The sequence below is a fragment of the Papaver somniferum genome, chromosome 3 (assembly GCF_003573695.1).
Source record: "Papaver somniferum cultivar HN1 chromosome 3, ASM357369v1, whole genome shotgun sequence".
In the NCBI taxonomy this organism is placed as follows: Eukaryota; Viridiplantae; Streptophyta; class Magnoliopsida; order Ranunculales; family Papaveraceae; genus Papaver; species Papaver somniferum.
This window is the reverse complement of record NC_039360.1, coordinates 33198308-33217253: the sequence shown is the minus strand read 5'-3', so window position 1 is coordinate 33217253 and position 18946 is coordinate 33198308. Positions and strand designations below refer to the sequence as shown.

The following is an 18946-nucleotide window of genomic DNA, read 5'->3' as shown; positions in this document are numbered from 1 at the left end:
TTACTATCAATTCACGAACCCAGTTCACGAACTACGGCAAACTGAGTTCGGTATTCTAGTAGGGTTGGCGAACCCGGTTCAAGAACTTTTGCACCCTGACTCGTGAACAAGCCCTGCGGTTTACGAACCGCTGTACCAATTGTCCCAGTTTATATTTTAGTATATGCTTATAAACTTATTTTCATAATATGTTTAACATTACTAGAACTCTCATAAACACTTTTAAGACTTTATTGATCACTTAAACACTTATATATGTGTATCATGATTAAACTCTTAGGTCTTTAAATGAACATCAAATAGCCTTTAGTTCTTTAGCTAACTTGCCAAACCGAACAATCCTTGTATATGGTTCCATAAACAAACCTATGTGCATAATCTTCTATTGTATTTTGAACAAAAGTGTTTGCTTTATTCTCAAGTTATCTTAGCTTGAATTATAAACTAACTATGGTCCTGGAAGACTAAAGATAGAGCATCTCTTTCAACTGGGAAACTAAATCCTGGACATTTGGTATCCTAGTTGACCTAGGTTTCCTCTATGAAACATTATTAACGCTTTGGGGATTGGTGAAGCCAGGTCCGACTATTTTTACCTTGATATTTCATGGATCTTGATCTTGCTTCTTTGTTATTGAGGTTTTTGTAATCTCTTTATGGAAAGATAGATAGTAATTGCAAAGTTCTCTTCGTTTCAGACTTTGTGATTCCTCAATCTAAATATCTAAAGACTGATCTTAGTTGATCTTTCGAAGATTGTTCTAGAGAGGTGTTTAAGAATCTAGGATTCTCTTCGAGAGTCGTAAGTTACGGATTTATGATTTTTGGTAGCTTTGTCTATTGCAAAAATATTTCCACACCTTGATCTTTGATCTAAACGGAAATCAAATAGGCTTATCTGTTAGAGGTAGATTGGTATCAAAAGTATTTACTTCAGCTAAACCAACTCTTAGGCTGTAAAGGATGCTATTTAAGGGAATCCAGTGCGTAGATCCTTGCGAGGTTCAAGAGACGTAAGGATCACAACTGCGACTGAATCGCTCAGAGGGTAGGTTCGGTCTCAACTACATTCCTATCCGAAGTCTGATAGTATGATAGTATATGTATCGTCTTAATACAGTTTGGCGTTCAATCTGGTCGAGGTCCCAAGATCATCCTATGAATTAATATATTGATCAATTAAAAATTCCCCATGCAAATGATCATATCACTTGGGAATGTTTCAAACATCATAAGAAAGAATTATGAATGTACTGATGTTTCTACTGAGGAAAGGTTAGCAAACCAGTTCGCAAACCATAGATATCCGAGTTACAGAAATATAAGAAGGTTGATGAACTCATTCGCAAAACGCAAGTTCGTTGGGAACAGTTTAAGAACCCGGTTGGCGGACCGCGATGAACTAAATTTTTAAAAGTTGGATAAATAGGCTATCAACTGACAAACCCAGTTCACGAACTATGGTCAACTGAGTTCGATAGTGTAGTAGGGTTGGCGAACCCGGTTCACGAACCGTTGCACCCTGACTCATGAATAAGCCTTGCGGTTTACGAACTGTTGTACCAACTGTCCCAGTTTATATGTTAGTATATGCTTACAAACTAATTTTCATAATATGTTTAGCATTACTAGAACTCTCATAAACACTTTAAAGACTTTATTGATCACTTAAACACTTATGTGTGTGTATCATGATTAAACCCTTATGTGTCTAAATGAACATCAGATAGCCTTTAGTTCTTTAGCTAACTTGCCAAACCAAACAATCATTGTATACGGTTCCGTAAATGAACCTATATGCATAATCTTCTATTGTATTTTGAAAACTGAAGTGTTTGCTTGATTCTCAATTTATCTTATCTTGAATTCTAAGCTAACTATGGTCTTTCAAGACTATAAATAGAGCATCTCTTTCAACTGGGAAACTAAATCCCTGAAATTTTGTATCATAGTTGACCTTGGTTTCCTCTTTGGAACATTATTAGGTCTACAACTAAAATACTTTATTTTGGGGATTGGTGAAGCCAGGTACGACTATTTTTACCTTGATAGTTCGTGGATCTTTATCTTTCTTTTCTGTTATTGAGGTTATCGTAATCTCTTTCAGGCAAGATAGATAGTAAACGCAAAGTTCTCTTCATCTCAAACTTTGTGATTCCTCAATATAAATATCTAAAGACTGATCTTGGTTGATCTTTCGAAGATTGTTCTCGAGAGGTGTTGAAGAATCTAGGATTCTCTTCGAGAGTCGTAATTTACGGATTTTTGAGTTTTGCTAACTTTGTCTTGCAAACAGATTTCCATACCTTGATATTTGATCTAAACGGAAATCAAATAGGCTTATCTGTTAGAGGAAAATTGGTATCGAAAGTCTTTACTTCAGCTAAACCAACTCTTAGGATGTAAAGGATGTCATTTAAGGGAATCCAATGCGTAGAGCCTTGCGAGGTTCAAGAAACGTAAGGATCACGACTGCAACTGAATTTCTCGAAGCATAGGCTCGATCTCAACCACATTTCAATCTGAAGTCTGATAGTATGCTAGTATCTGTATCGTCTTAATACTGTGTGGTGTTCAATCTGGACGAGATCTTAGGGTCTTTATGCTATTGCAGTTTCCTCGTTAACAAAAAATTTCTTATGTTTTTATTTTTCCGCATTATGTTTTGGATTTACACAGGTTTGTACGTATTCAATCTAAGTAGATACTTCTGCTTAATTATAATCGATTACAAGACATGTTTCTTGTAGAATTCGTATCTTGAAAGATAGATAACAAGTTTAATCACTGGTGGAATTCCGATCATATTTGGATACGACTAGATTGAATCTTGGATAATCATTTTTGAGATCGTCCAAATACTCTGCTTAATCAGATTCACGGACCTTGTGTCTAGATACATACTGATTGAGATACAAAACTTTATATTCATATTATCAAGGATCATTCAGTTGATCTACTTGTTAAGTTTTGTCTACGGGTTGCCGAACAAAAAAAGTTAATATATTTGGTATCCCCACGTTTACCTTTCATGAGTAAATACGTAAAACTAGAAAGATATTAGAGGATGACATTAAGTTTTTGGTTTTTGTAGTTTCTAAACTTACTATGTTCTCTACCATAGAGAATGAGGAATCATATCTACCAAGAATCATAAAGATTGACCTTGGACCAGTTCAATTCACATTTCTCTTTTAATTTAGAAAAATAAAAGATTAGGAGGATTCGAACTCCTCATATATAATTAATATTCATAGAGCTCATCTCTAAACAATTGTGCTATGCTATTTTTTGATTAACAGTGAACTTATTTATATACAAGTCCAAATTTATTTATTTTTCATTAAATTATACTCCTTTCGTTCCACTTTAGACGATGTTTTTGAAGTTTTCACGCAGATTAAGAAATGAAGAGAGATATAAATAGTTTCCATTTATATCTTTGAGAAAAGTCATCAAACATTAATTACTATTAGTGCATTTAAAAATAAACTTATAGTTCCAAGAAGACGCTGTTTTTAGCTTTTGATCCTCTGAATTATGGATTTAACCAATGCCTACATGACACATAGGTGGGGAAAGGAAAAGGGTAAAGAGTGGGGGGATATATATCATTTTCGAATTCAGCGGGTGTATCATCTCCCCAAAAGACAATCCCATATGATTTGGACGTTCGCTCTACTATTAGGATAGGTGCAGGTTAAATCGAGTCCCATCCTCTCTCTCTCTTGGGATAAATGCTGGGTAAGGCTAGCATTTTTCTTCGTAAATTTGCTTCATTAAGACATGGCATTCAAAGCATGAAGCCAAATCCAAAAGGAAGCTCTTGGAAAAATCTCATAATTTCTCTCAAGGTGAGTTCAAAAGATTCGGCAGCATATGCCACCAGAAAAAGAACGCGTGGAGTTGATAGCGCCACAGCCCACAAGCCCACAGTTACGACTACAAAGTCAAAAACAAATTCAGCTAGTTGTTTTTTTTTTTCATTTTATAAAGTACCAATAATCAAACAAAGGGATAAAATTTTCCGAGAAACACACAAAAATGGTCAACGCCAAAGCGATCTCGCTTCTCTGTTTTGCTGTATTCTTCTGCTCCTCCATTCATCAATGTCAAGCAGTAGAAGAACCCATAATCTTGAGTTCAAAGCCTCAAGAATATGGATCATTCAAGATCGAAGAAGCAGCTAATTATGCGTGTCAATATACTGTAGCAATAAAAACTAGTTGTTCTTCAACTAGAACTACTCGTGATCAGATCAGTCTTTCATTTAGTGATGCCCATGGAAACCAGGTAAACTCATTAAAAACCTGTCCCTTTTCAATTGTAATCGAATTTCAATAACTGGGTCTGTTTCGATTTTAATTGTATTTTTGTTTGATGATTGATTGATTTAGGTGTATGCACCAAGACTAGATGATCCAAAATCAAGAACATTTGAGAGATGTTCAACTGATACATTCCACTTATCCGGACCATGTACAGACAGAATCTGTCAGTTGTATCTATACAGGGCAGGATCTGATGGTTGGAAACCGGAGAATGTGAAGATTTATGCTCCTAATTCAAGGATTTCTACATTTAACTTCAATGTTTTTGTTCCTTATGGAGTTTGGTATGGATTTAATTACTGCAATCGATATGATATATGATTCTTCCATTATCTCTACTATGTAATGTGTGTTGTATAAGAGAGCGAATACTGCTATTTGATTAAAAATTTCCACTTTGCTGGAGAAATTGTATTCTGGATTCTAAGGTTTGCTGAAGAATAGAAAGTCTTGTGTTGTTTCATTCTAAAGTGAAACCGCAACCCATGAATTCTGCAAGTCTCTTCAAATGAATTAGTGGTTCGTTCTTCAAATCTTCGTATTTCATGAACAACACTTTATGAGGCTTCTCTAAGCTCTCTTTCCAATACCCAAGCACGTGATCCCAAAACGGTCCGAATATTGAGATGCCATCGCAGAATAACTCAAATGCTTCTTCAAGTGACAATGGCGGAAGTTTATCAGTGCTTGGTGGCAATGCTGCCCTGCGTTTGTTCACAAACTGCCATGCAGAGATTAAGTTGTCCCGAGGGTTTCTGCACATATATACAATCTTGCAGTTTGTGTTGGTCTTAATAGATTCTGGCAAAGAAGGGTAAGGGACATGGGTGCCTATAATGATGATAATTCTTTGAACTAGGAGAACAAGGGTAACGGAAACGGTTGACGATGGCGAATGCGAGTGCTTTCAACCAGAGAGTGCCTGATTTGGGCAGTGTGGAAATAACCACATCTGTATCTGAAGCTTTGAAGTTCTGTTGCGCATTCTTTACGTCTTGAATTGCTTTAGCAAAGCTCCAGAAACCTTGATATTGATACATAACATCACTTCCTAAACTAGGACGTCCACTACCCTTGGGAAAATCAAGAGTAATTGCACCGTCGTGGTTACTACTGTTAGTATCTTTGTTGGTTTCAGAAGTAGCCATGGATAACGAGAGTTCTGCTGAGCTAGAAATTTTTTTGTTTTCCCAAATCAGATGAAGCTAGTACACCATATATGTGCGTTAATTATCAAGAATACAAACGTGACATCTCCACTTGCACTATTCACAGATGAGATGAGTGTCAGTAGCTCAGGGGTTTTGTGGTTCATTTCCCACCAAATTATTGCGGTTTCCGACCCAATACTACTGGATACACAATCACAACCACAAGTGTGCTATTATGAACAGACCAATAAACTTCGACGGTTTTGCTCTCAATCACAAAAAATCTCTCCATAGATTCTGGTAATGCTTGTTTGTGTCATGAAATAGTCAGTTCGCAAAATCTGGATGATTTTGATGCCCGAGTTCATTTGGTGATAGCAAGTTTTCTCTTTGGTTTGTTTGGCTGATAGCCCCATCTAGGACTATTAGGTGGGCATCCAAACCATCGGTGATTGGCGATTTGTTTGGCAATCCTAATATCATATATTAAAGATCCTTGGAATCCCTTGGTCCGATGTGGGACTATTTGTTAATCATAGTTTGTAGCGGTCTTTGTTAAAGTCTGCGTCCATCCAACTCAAAACGAATTGGCAATGAGTGGAACGGCCCTTCTATATTATATTTTAAGTTCATTATGCGGAAACTAGTGGTGTGGGATTATTGTCCTTTCACATCCTCCCTCACGTGTAAGGCCAGTGATTCGGCGTAACATGTGGTCCTATGGTGTGGATCATGAGTGTGCAGGTGACATTCGGTCACGGTCCACCCCATGTACAGGTCATACGAGTGACCAGTTATTCGGTCACGGGTGCACATGAGAACCAATTATGCCGAATGACCGGCCTTACACGTGAGGGAGGGTGTGAAAGGACAATAGTCCCACATCACTAGTTTTCGCATAATGAATTTAAAATATAATATAACAGGGTCGTTCCACTCATTGCCAATTGGTTTTGAGTTGGATGCCCGCAGATTTTAACAATCCTATATGCGTCAAAATGTTGGAAGACTAGGGAGATTTTGGAATTTTTGAGGTGAAAGACTTTTGCACTTCAGAAGATTTTAGGTGCTATCCGTTTCAGATACTGCGGAACTGGCAAAATGTGTGGCAAGATATGGATGGGCTAAGAAAAATTACTTGATCAGTTAACACAAAACCCTTGCAAAGCTCCATGTTTAATAGTAAGTAGAAAATGAAGAAATTCCAACAGTATTCGCCCTTTTGTTCGACACGATAAAATCGCCAAAATAGGGATTGTCTGATGGGTAAACAAAATAGGGATAAGAGGGATCGAGTGTTTTGGCATTGGTGTTGATAGGGGTATTAGGAGCAGTGGTGTTGATAGGGGTATTAGGAGTTTTAGGATCTTCATCATGAACAGGGGATTCTCCAGCCATGGTAAAAAAAAAAAATAGAGGTTTAGGTTAAAATAGGATCGAACCTGTTGAAGGTGATACCATAAAGGATTTCTAAGTTTATGGTTTTGAACTGGTTAAATTTTATTGATTCAATAGATTCGTATTTATACAGAGAAGTAGATCACGATATGTTAGCCTAATCTATTTACAACTGATTGGAACAACTTTGACTAAGTTGTTGATGACTAAGTTATTCTTTATCGACTTCAATAGGACTGAAACCAACTTGACTAAGTTGTACTCTATCGAGTACAACAGAAGATATATACATATGTTGTTGTGGAACCGGTATGTTGCCGTAGAACCGGAGTGAGCTGGAGATAAGTCAAAGTTGGTGGAGAACGTCGAGTATATTTCATTACCTTGCAAGTTTACCCCATCATGTGTCATGCATGACTGAATTTCTTATTGCACAAACGTGCAGGTAATTCTTGCATGAACAACCTGTTATTGAAACCTGACTAAAAGTGATAATACCTATCAACATATATATATATATATATATTGTCTAGGTTCTCTGCCATTCTTGCATATCCTTTCTAAGAATCACATGCACCCCCCAACCATAACATGTCAATAATTGCAGAATCTCCGAAGTACCTGCAAGTATTTTCTGATGGAGTAGTAAAACGATTTGCGCCCCCAATTGTTGATGCTTCGTCAGAGCTAACCTATGGGTTTAGATCAAAAGATGTCATTATCGATCAGTCAAAGCCGATTTCAGCAAGGATTTTCCTTCCTGACACCAAAGATTCTACTGCACAACTTCCAGTATTGGTTTACTTCCATGGAGGTGGGTTCTGTATTGGTTCAACAACTTGGTGTGGTTATCACCATTTCTTAGGTGATTTATCAGTTGAATGCAGGTGTATTGTTCTTTCAGTCGATTACCGTCTTGCACCAGAGAATAAACTGCCAATAGCTTATGAAGATTGCTTTGCTTCACTTAAATGGCTTAGCATGAAATGTCAGTCTGATTCATGGCTGGAGAGCGCAGACATTTCTCGAGTTTTTCTATCGGGAGATAGTGCAGGAGGAAATATCACACACCATGTAGGAGTACGAGCATTACAAGATAATGAATGTTGTGTGAAGATCTTAGGGTTAATACCTATTCATCCGTACTTCGGAAGTGAGAAGAGAACAGACAAAGAGATGGCTGAGGATGAGGGTGCAGAACAAGAAGTGAAGTCGAACGATATGTTCTGGCGACTGAGCTTGCCAGAAGGATCAAATCGTGATCATTATGCTTGTAACTTTGACAATCTAGAGCTGTCGGAAGCTGACTGGAGCAAGTTTCCGAAAGTAGTCGTTTATGTGGCTGGTCTGGATTTTTTGAAAGAGAGAGGGGTTATGTATGCAGAATATCTGAAGAATAAAGGTGTGAAGGTAGAGCTGATTGAAGCTGAAAACGAGAAACACGTGTACCACGTGTTTCTTCCAGAAGCCAAGGCGACTCGTTTGCTCCAACGTCAGATGAGTGCCTTCATAAATCAGCCATAAGCATAGGTTTTTCATGGTAGTGTGCCTCATTGCATGTTCCTGTCTTCTCTAATCAGTGTCTCTTTCTATATCTAGTTCATTTTTTATGTCTCTGTGCCAAGGGTGATTCCTGCATATGCTAATTACAAGTGTTTTTTACTGAGGTAAATGATTGATGCTCATGAGCTGTGGGGTGTATTGCAATATAAACTATGGCAAAATCAATAATCTTAACAACGTTAAAGTATCAGAAGTTTCAGATAAATCGATTACATAAACCTATTTCAGACCTTACACTAAGCCTTTTTCCGAGCCTGCAACTCATTCTTCAGACTCAATCCACATTATTGCTTCTATTCATCAAAGGTGCTCATGAAACCACCTGTAAATCCAGCTCCATTGCAGTCCCCACATAGCATCTCCTTTTTGCCTCTGCCAATAAATAAGTTTGCACATGCCAATTATAAGTTAGCTCCTTTACAAACACAAACAGCACCAATTCTCCCAGAATTTGTATAGAAATTATAAAACAATGTGGTTATCCACCCAGATTATTCTCGTAAAAGTAAATGAGGATACCTGCAAAGCCAACATAAGCCACCTGCTTTGAACCGTCCGTCAAAGTGGTCGACAGAATTCACCCCATTACCTTCACACTGCGAGCAAGCCACAGCACCTGGCAATTAGAGAGAAACGGTGTTACAGCAATTACCAAGTGACAGTCAAACAACAACATCCAGCTCCAATGGGAACCCCCGGATCGTTCATCTCCAAAAATCACTATATGCATATTAGCACTTTGAAATGACCCTCCATCAAGAAGGACCCGAGCTTTAAACACTTACCCAAACCGCCTTAGTCTAAATCCAACCCCAGGAACACAAAAGTGGAACAACCAATTCCCATTGAGCATCGGATTTTTTTGGAATTCCTAGCTTCTCACCATCCATAAGATATTCAATCTCCTCCCACACACAACATGACACTACTACTACCCGAAATCATTTCTCAGTGAATACTTCTGAAGTACTATATATTAACTATCATGAGTTCCATAGTGACAGTGTACAGCTAAAACACTAATACGAGATTCAATTGGCAATTCTCACTTACCATTTCCCTCACAATTTTTACAAACTATGCTTGATACTTTCACGGCTGGACTTGGATTAGCATCAGCCTTAGCATCGGCCTGCAAATTACACGGCCAAACATTAATAAATTCCCGGAAAATTGGTCAAAATTTTGGTGTTAATCTGAGGATAACATGAACACATATCTACACCAAATTCAATGAGCAAAAAACATATAGAGACATAAACCCTAACCTTAACGACAATTAAGTGAGGTTTAGCTGTCTGAGAGCTCCTGAATATGTCACTGTTTTCCCGAATCACCTTAGGAGCATTTGGGTTATTGATTAAGAATCCTAAAATTCATAATGCAATCAAACAATCACCATTAAATTTCAGGATAACAAAATGAAAATAAGATATTTATTTTTTGCAGTTGAAGGAAAATTAGGAACAAAGTGAACCGTATACCTGGTTTGTTTTGAGCTTTGATGGCATTTACTGGTGAGAAACAAAGGGTATTCGCCATTTTTCAAAATTGATTAGAAATTTGAGCTTCCAAAAATGGTTCGAAATGATTAACTGCAAAAACAGAGTCTGTCTATCACTCTGTTTAGTGGTGGGAAGCAGAAGAGAGAACCGAACAGATAAGGGAATCTCCGAATATTCAGACAAATTTAACCACTTATTTACCGTAACAACCCTTATCTTCTCGAACCAAATAAGGGTATTATAGTAAAACACCACCAATAGTCATGTCCTAGAAGGAACCTCGACTGAGCCACACAAAAATTTGTAAGGAAAAAAATGGCAACAAGCTTCTTATCAGCTTCTCATCTTCTCCTATCTCCAAGTAAGCATTTTTTCTTACACAATATTGAAAATTTAAATATTTACTTTACTGATAATCGTTAATTAGAGTGACATTTTGCCGATTCTTAGATGGAGAAGCAAGAAAATGTAGATTAATGGATACTACTCAGAGTTTGTTCTTGAGTAACAAAAATGGGGTTGTTTCCAAATCTCATGGCAGCTTTGTTGTCAAATCAATGGTTAGTAGGCCTTGAAATCTCAATTTCTAGTCCTTGGTGCAATTAGTATGAGTATTTTAACTTTTGATTCATGGTTGGTTATTGCCAGTTTGGAATGGGAAGAAAAAAGACTAGTGTTGTGAAAAGAGAAACTGTGATTCCCGGCCCAGATTACCGATTACCAGTTGCGTTTCTTGGTGAGTATTCGCATGCAATGCGGCTTTTGGATCCAATTCTGTCATACTTGATGCCCTTTCTATTCATTCTTGCGGAGCTGTTGGAACTTATCTAGGCTTGAATTTGTTGTTAATATAGGTTTACTTGCTGTGGGGAAGTTAATTGTTGAAATTTGTTAGATCACCATTATATTCTTCCGGCTGAAATCTGCAGGCTTAGCCGGTGGACTAGCATATGCTGATAATCTATTTGGGGCGGTACCAGTTGGTCTCATTGGATTGTTGTTACTAGTCCAGGTAATTTACATTTCTGTTTGCGTAATTTCTGTTTTTCGGTTAATGAAAATGATTTATTGAAAGAAAAAAAAATCTGACATAAAGAACTACAAAAGGCAACCAAGTTATTGTGAAGAGCAAAGAATAATCAAAACATAGTGCAAGCGCAACCCCATTTGTGTATGTGGTAAGATACCAACTTCCCACTTTGGTTATTAAGAGGGTTAGGAATATCTTAACAAGAATTAAGAATTGTGGTGAAGTTTTCCTTTGTTGCTGCTTAACAGGAATAAGAGAAATAAGGACATATCTGCTACTTAAGTTATTACCTGTTTGTTTTCCGTACCTTTTTGCTTACTAATCAGCTTATCCATTTTTTTCTCAGTCAACTCGGGTGAAATTTGTATTCGATGACGAAGCACTGGTTTGTCTTTTGCATCCCCAAAATGGTGTTGATTTCTTTTTGGCATTCTGAAAAGAAACTAAACATGGATAGTACATTCAACTAGGTTAGAAGCATTCGTTTTTATAATAGTTCAATTGGTTTGGTACTTAAATGCATTTAGACTCCACATTGTAAGCTTCATCTTTAGCTAAAATAAAATATCACTTTTTCCTCGAGAAAAAGTTCTTACTTACTATCCTTACTTGTGAAACATGTTCAGAAGTTTCATATCCTAGTGTAACGTGTGCGAGTTTGTTGATGATCTAGGAAGTGAAAATAGGAGAGCAACTTGAGGAATCAGGTGAAAATGCCTTTGTTGGTGGCAAAAACCGTTGGAAGTAAGTGTGCTCTCATTTAATCAATGTATAAAGAAGCACGAGTGCACGACTACGGGTTTATATTTTTCGTCTTTTCATTTTATTGCAGATACTCATCATTTGTTAATTGGGAGTTGTGGTGGCCAAACTTTCCCATCTTGGTGTACTTCAAGGAGACGCAGACAAAGCCCGAAGGACAAATTCATTTCTTTCCTGTGATTTTCGTAAGTAATTTAGTAGTTTATTGGAAATTGCACAAAGCGTCATATTTCTTATTCTCTACGATTCCAAAATTTATATACTGGTCACATGAGCACAAATATATGAATCTTTTTCTATACAAGTTAGCTAGCATTGTAATATCACTCTCTTGGGAACACATACAGAATGGGAAACAACTTTACGATGTTATGGTGGAAAGAGCTGGTCCTTCGAAGACAAGTGGACCCAAGTAATCGCAAAAGAGTTTTTATTTCCAACTAATTGTAACAACAACAGCAACAACAATTGTGATATTGTCATAACCAGCACTAAAGAGATGGTAAGGTATGGATTTGAGCAGTTCAATGTATTCAAGTATAATTGTATAAAGGCATACAAAGACCAACCCTATGGTTTCAGTGCAATTTGACGACATCATCATAGTTTTCTATATACATTTGTAAGGATATGGTTGCATACATACTATGATCGTTGTTCTGAAAGTTATAAAAGAAGTACTGAAAATATGAATAATGTGCTTAAATTTCTTTTTCTTTTGTTTTGTTTGACACTGACTGCAATATAAACTTTGCTTTTCAGAGTTGATCTGTTCATAAATTTTATTTTAGGCTTTTTAGGTTGTTGCATACATAATAATGACTTGTTGTTGGCGGCAGCTTAAATCCGGAAAGAAAAAAAAAAATCTTATAGCTGGATTATGGAGCATCAGCCAAAAAGGACTCGCATGCAATGATCAAATTCTTAATTATACTATTTTGATTTTCGTCCATTTAAATCAGTTATATACATAGATTAGCTAGATATCCGAGTTCATTGATGGGTGTCGTAGACTCAATAAATTAATAATTTTATTTCCACACAATTAACTGGTAATATAATAGAAGAAAGGATCGTTTTCTAGACTTCCGGTTTGTTTTTATAGGAACCAAACCCGACTGTTAGATACGGATCCAACTTATAAATTGTTACGAGGAGTAATAAAATGAGGTGCTTATTTGTTCCTTCGACAACAACAAAAAAAAAAGACAAAAAATTATCTTCTCCATCTAAGTAATAAAAACTATCCTCTTTCTGAAGATATTAGTAAGAAGATATCTTCACTTTAGTTGGTTCTAATTTATTGTTGAAAATATTTTAAGTTATTTTTGGGAGCTAATTGTTTCGCTGAAATTTGTTAACCGCCTAGAGAACTTATAACATCCTCCTTGTTGTAAATAGGCTTAGATGGTGAACTTGCATATACTGATAATATACTTGGGCGGTACCAGTTGGTTTCATTTGATTGTTATTATCTTTGTGTTTTCTTAATTTGTGGTTATTTTTTGTGGTTAATGTGAATGATTTATTAAAGAAAATATATAAAGGCAAAGAATTACAAAAAAAAAAGAAAAAAACAATCCAGCTATAGAAATAAGCCTATACTATAAGACAAACATACACACTGTTTGCGAGAGCAAAAACAAAATTAGACATAATACAACCCAATTTGTGTATGTGGTAGGTTGTCATACACAAAAATAAAAGGGTTACGAACCGCTGCTTATGGGACTCCTCAATGCTTTTGTGTTGGTACTATGGTATATTCATGAATATAAACCTCATTGTAATATGGTACAACCTCATTGTAGTTTGTACTTCTTTAGTTGATCTTATTGAATGCCAAAAGACTCTTCATATGAAATGAGATCATGGTAGTGAATGTATGTTGATGCTCATGAGATGATGAAGATACCTGTTGCATTTTATTTAATGGTTGATGGTAATGTACCTGGGAAAAATACCCAGCTGAAAGAATCGAACCTGACCAAGGTATCGGCATAGGCGTTGGCGTCGACATCATATTATGTAGGTAATCCTGGATATCCATGTTTCCCACTGGGAGCATTGTGGCGTCGTCTTGTTTTAGAAATAAAAAATTACATTTGGGATAATTTCACAAGCTACTACCCAAGCAAATTTGTGGAATTGGACTACTCCCCAAGGGAAGCAAATTACATTGCGGATGATTTATCAAAATTCTTTACCGGTAAAAACGGAGAAAAAGATGTTAATGAAGGGGTTGTATATGATAATATGGAGGTGTGAAGCGGGATCATCGTGGAAAACATTTTAGGACAGGAAAGTTGAGGGATTCTACAGTGTTTTTTTTTAAGGGCACTACCACAATGGTCTTGGATTTTGCAGATATAAGCTTGAAACACGAAATGATGATGATTTGCAAGATCTTAATTATTATTATTTTGACAGAAAAAGGCAAAATTTATATAAAAAAAACTTATGGTCACCAAAAAAGTAACTACAAGAGTAAGCAATTACATGGATGTGTTTACAGCCACGTCTCAATTACAAATAAGAGTGGACAATGAATAAGCTCTAAACATATCAGAGTTAATATCCCAATTGAACAATAAACACTTGACTGCCACAATAATTTGCTTAACACTCCTTATTTTGTTATTGTACAATTTGTCATTTCTTTCATTCCCCAAACTCCATCATATATATTGCAAAAGATAACAAGCTCCAGATTCGCTTCACTCTATTAGCGCTCTTCTTAGGTCCCTACTCCCGTAAGTTAGTCTTTACCGTGTCGGCAAGAACTCAATTGACACCAAAGCTTTCTAAGAAATAGGTCCATATTTTAAAGGTGATATCACAGTGTAGGAATAAGTGTTCATTAGTCTCGGGTTGAGCACTACAGAGTAAGATCTTAATTAGTATTTGGATGCTCCAGTTTGAGCTTTGGATTATGGACTTCTTAATTAGTATTTTTGATGCTCCATTTTAAGCTTTAGATTAGTAAATTGGTTTCTTTTGGATGCTCCAGCTTGAGCATTATTTGTTATTTGTACCAGTTTTGTTTGTTATGCGCCAGTTCTATCTTTAATGTAGTTTTGATTTTGGTTTTTGGTATATGTTATTTGCATCTTATTCTCATTTTCAAGACTACAATTCACATAATTTGTGACATAATCATCAAAATAAAATTTCTCCCTAGTCAATGAAAACCCCTCAAAATCAAAACCAAATTAATCAAAAAATATGTATTAAGATCAAACACTTTGGAGGTCTATAATAATGCACTGCAATTAGCTACTACACCTACCTAATCAATGGTATCAAATCTGGCTTATATAGAATAACACAGAAATTACAATACACATATTTAATTGTACGACTATAATGAGGTATTCTCATTATACACTCGGGAAAGTTAAGTTAATAAACAAAAACAAAGTAATAAACTTCTAATGCATCAAGATGTAAATAAACAGTGAGATTCTTTTAAGAGTACAAAATCCATTGATTTAGTATTAACAAGAACAGATTTTTATGCAGGAAATATAAGCATGGCTTAAAGAAACGAAATGATGATTAAAAGTTGCTTGAGTTGAAGAGATGGCGATGTACTTGGTTTAGTTGCTTTGAAGATATTTACAGAACTAATATAGTTTGTAATATTTTTATGTTAACATCAACCACAAGAGCTCCCCTGAGTACTTGAATGATTTTTCAGTTTCCTCTTAACTTCAATTTTTTTCTCTTCTTTAGACCAGCTGCGCAAAGAAAATAATATTTCATTTGTCCTTATTCTCTTATATTGACTGTTGTTGTTGAGACACCTTGACCACTGGATAATTGTCTATACAGGATACCATCCAGTGATGGTGATGATGTAACATGACCAAGTTGTTGTTAACTACACCGAAGATCATTCCTGAACATGTTCTCATCATATGAAGTGTTTGGCATGGAATAAGGTGTTACACTAGAATGGTTAGTCATCTCTTTTTCATTCCTCATTTTTATTCTGTTTGATTTTCTCATCCACACTTTCCATATTAAATCTAATCATTTTTCTATAACTTATCGAGATCCGCTTCGGTTTTCTTCTTACGTTCTTGAAAGAATCATAAAGATCCAAATGTATTTTTTGTTTATCTTTCTCATGTATCTCGTCGGTACCGTTTTTTTGTCATTTTGAAAAGAAGTTTAACATGGATAACATATTTAACTAGGTTAAAAAAATTCCTTAGTTATAATGATCATATTGGTTTTGGACTTAAATGCGTTTAAACTCTATATCATAAGCTTTATTTTGCGTAAAAATAAAAAAGATGTTTCCACCCTAGACAAAAGTTTCATACTTCCTGTCATTGCATATGATACATCTTCATAAGTTTTAAATTTCACAGTAACGTGTGAAATTAAAGTCTGTTTATTATTTAGAAAGTGAAAATACGAGAAAGGTACTAGGTATCACCCCAGCCTACGGCCGGGGCTCAACCTCTTTCAACTTTTTCTTGTTGTTTTATGGTCGTTCTGTGTCCACTCACAATATTCCAGTCAGTTTGTAAGTTAGCTGGGAATGCGGATCCAGTTTTTAATTAGCCTGGTCATAAAATCGTGTTTAGGTAGTCGAGTCGACATAGTATGATGTTTAGTTAGCCGGGTCAGTGTTTAATTAACTGGGTCATAATATCGTGTTTAGTCAGACGGGTCGTAAACCCCGGGCGTTAGGGACGACCATAACATTTGTTAGTCGGATCATAGTGGCATATTTCATTAGTCGCGTCAATGTTTTATTTATCCTGGCCATATCATATTGTTTAGTTAGTCGGGTTATAGTAGCGGAGTTTACGACCCCAGTCGTTAGGGATGACCATAATATTTAGTTGGACAGATCATAGTACACTAAAACTTCGATAAATTAATAGCCTTGGAACCAGAGAAAATTAATATTTTAGCGAAGTTATTAGTTTATCGAGTTAAAATTTAGTCTGTACAAGCCTAGTTGGGACCGGAGAATTTTATTAATTTAGCGAAGTAATAAATTTATCGAAGTTCTACTGTAGCATGTTGTTGATGGTGGTTTTTAGTTCAAGGCTATAACTATAAAACCAGTATTTAATGCGCTGTCACCCTGCAAGGGTAAAGCCATTTGAAGAGTGACGAGTGCAAAAAACCCTCCGAGCAATTAAATATATATATATGAAATTCACTCAGAATGGTGCGCGTATTAGCAATCCTAAATATTCTGTGAATTCTATTTTTTCCAGCATTACCAACTAATGCATGATTCGCCTAGTATTTGTATATGCTATGTTCCCAGAAGAACTCTAATTATTGACATGACATGACGATTAAGTGTTCACTCTCAGCAGAGTAGCATGAATCTCCCGAAGTGCCAGTATTGAGATCTACATAAAAATACCCACACAGGCTACATCACTCTCTGACAAAGAGATTTTCGTATCGACACACTTTTAATTAAAGATAGCTCGATCGAACATGTTTAAATTCCTTAAGGAAAATCTAGACTGTTAATATCAGTCTCAAAAATAATCACAGCCACACGATTTGGCCGCACGATTTAATAAGCCTAGCCTGCTCCTAACGGAATTAGGCAATCATCACGATGACCACCGGCAGGCCCACTAACTCCCTAGCCAAACGTTTTTCATATAATACATTCGTAGCGCTTCGAACGATCAACCATAAAATGGGTGGTCACGCTGTTAAGAAGAGATCGAATGAGCTGAGACCGACCAAAGCGGTCTCAAATGCATCACATCTGTCCAACTTCGCCAGCCTATTTTGACGGCTTAGATCTTCCCTCGAATGATCGAAATGGTAATAGCGTGATCACCAACGATCCAACTATATTCTTGGTCGATCGACCTACCTACTGCAAAGCAGAAACGCGTTGAAACACACGCCCAAAGAAGGGTGATCACGCAGCCTTTAAAACCCAAATTGAATAAGCGGCGTTATACAACTGTCGCAAATAAATCGTGTCCGTCCAAATTTGCCAGACTAGTTGGACGGCTTAGATCACGTTTCAAACGATCAAGGAGATGCCAACGCGTTCACCATCGAACCAACTCCACATGTGGTCGATCGACATGCTCATGGAAAGACCAAAGCACATCAAATCGATCGCCGTCCAAAAGTAGGGTGAACGCGCTGTTCGAAAACCCTAAAAAACGCTTTGCGGCAACACACTTCTGTCACAAATTCATCGTGACCACTCATCTTCGCCATCCGATTTGAGTGGCTTAGATCTAACTTTATACGGCTGAGAGATATCAGCATGCACACCGATGGCTTGTCTTGACACAAGGCCGACTGGCCCGTTCAAACTAGGACTCGATTTCCCAGAACGCTCGCCCAAAGAGGGGTTGGTCGTGCAGCTTCAAACCCTAAAAATATAATCAGCGACAGCGTTCAACTACCTCAAATCATCTTGTCCGACCAAATTTGTTAGCTTGGTCGGACGGTTTAGATCATATTCTAGATGGTCAGGAGGGTGACACCATGGTCACCGGTCACCCCTCCTCCACGAGCAATGATCGACCAAGTAATGGCGTGTCCCTAGAGCCACCAAACGATCACCCAAAGGTGGTCGATCATGCTACCTCCTTTAAGACGCTTATCCGCGACTTAATTATTCAATCAAGCTCTAAAACAACGATGCTTCATACACATCGATTAATTTGAGCTTCTTAAATGCTATGCTTCACATGCATCAAATACATACGATATTTTATGCGGCCTCATAAAAAACTTAGTTGTTTCACCTAATAGCACCATATGCTATTCTCCGCGGCAATTCCCACAACTTGACCCACTTATTCGAGACATCAAACATGTCACAAACTGGGGGATACTTATTGGGGTATTGTTCTGGCGGTTTACAGCGTGCGGCGTACAACGCGTCCATTACGAGAACGTTTCACGAAAGACAGACGGTTATCAGTAATGAGAGTAGTGGGAGAAAGTGTGATCAGTCATCCCTCATATCGGAGAGACGATGATCACTACCTTCTGCACAAAACCACTTCTCCATTACTTCACTTCCTCCACTTCCTAAGAGATCAGGGTACGCTCAATGACTTATATAAATAGATTTTCAATATATTTCGAAATGAATAAGAATACAAGTGTACAAAAACCATTTTATGATACACAAGTCATAAACATCCACGCCTTCATAATTCAACATTCTGATCTCAAACACCT

General features: G+C 36.8%; 5 protein-coding genes across 5 annotated transcripts; 3 read left to right on the top strand and 2 right to left on the bottom strand.

Moving 5' to 3' along the window:
- The first annotated feature begins 3991 nt into the window (after positions 1–3991).
- LOC113361119 (embryo-specific protein ATS3B-like) lies at positions 3992–4821 on the top strand. The gene is made up of 2 exons (XM_026604473.1): positions 3992–4293; positions 4398–4821. Exons 1-2 carry the CDS (start codon positions 4045–4047, stop codon positions 4650–4652), a joined length of 504 nt encoding a protein of 167 aa, XP_026460258.1. The 5' UTR covers positions 3992–4044; the 3' UTR covers positions 4653–4821.
- LOC113359260 (cytosolic sulfotransferase 3-like) lies at positions 4792–5479 on the bottom strand. The gene is made up of 2 exons (XM_026602926.1): positions 5254–5479; positions 4792–5162 (listed from the first exon to the last, which is right to left on the bottom strand). Exons 1-2 carry the CDS (start codon positions 5477–5479, stop codon positions 4792–4794), a joined length of 597 nt encoding a protein of 198 aa, XP_026458711.1.
- Positions 5480–7090: 1611 nt separating this feature from the next.
- LOC113355785 (probable carboxylesterase 6) lies at positions 7091–8434 on the top strand. The gene has a single exon (XM_026598732.1). It carries the CDS (start codon positions 7472–7474, stop codon positions 8402–8404), a length of 933 nt encoding a protein of 310 aa, XP_026454517.1. The 5' UTR covers positions 7091–7471; the 3' UTR covers positions 8405–8434.
- Positions 8435–8570: 136 nt separating this feature from the next.
- LOC113355786 lies at positions 8571–10105 on the bottom strand. The gene is made up of 5 exons (XM_026598733.1): positions 9928–10105; positions 9712–9812; positions 9497–9575; positions 8963–9059; positions 8571–8815 (listed from the first exon to the last, which is right to left on the bottom strand). Exons 1-5 carry the CDS (start codon positions 9983–9985, stop codon positions 8737–8739), a joined length of 414 nt encoding a protein of 137 aa, XP_026454518.1. The 5' UTR covers positions 9986–10105; the 3' UTR covers positions 8571–8736.
- A 121-nt stretch (positions 10106–10226) lies between these two features.
- Positions 10227–12501, top strand: LOC113361118. Its single transcript, XM_026604472.1, has 8 exons — positions 10227–10309; positions 10399–10508; positions 10597–10684; positions 10878–10960; positions 11325–11363; positions 11652–11722; positions 11811–11925; positions 12088–12501. Exons 1-8 carry the CDS (start codon positions 10264–10266, stop codon positions 12154–12156), a joined length of 621 nt encoding a protein of 206 aa, XP_026460257.1. The 5' UTR covers positions 10227–10263; the 3' UTR covers positions 12157–12501.
- Positions 12502–18946: the final 6445 nt, after the last annotated feature.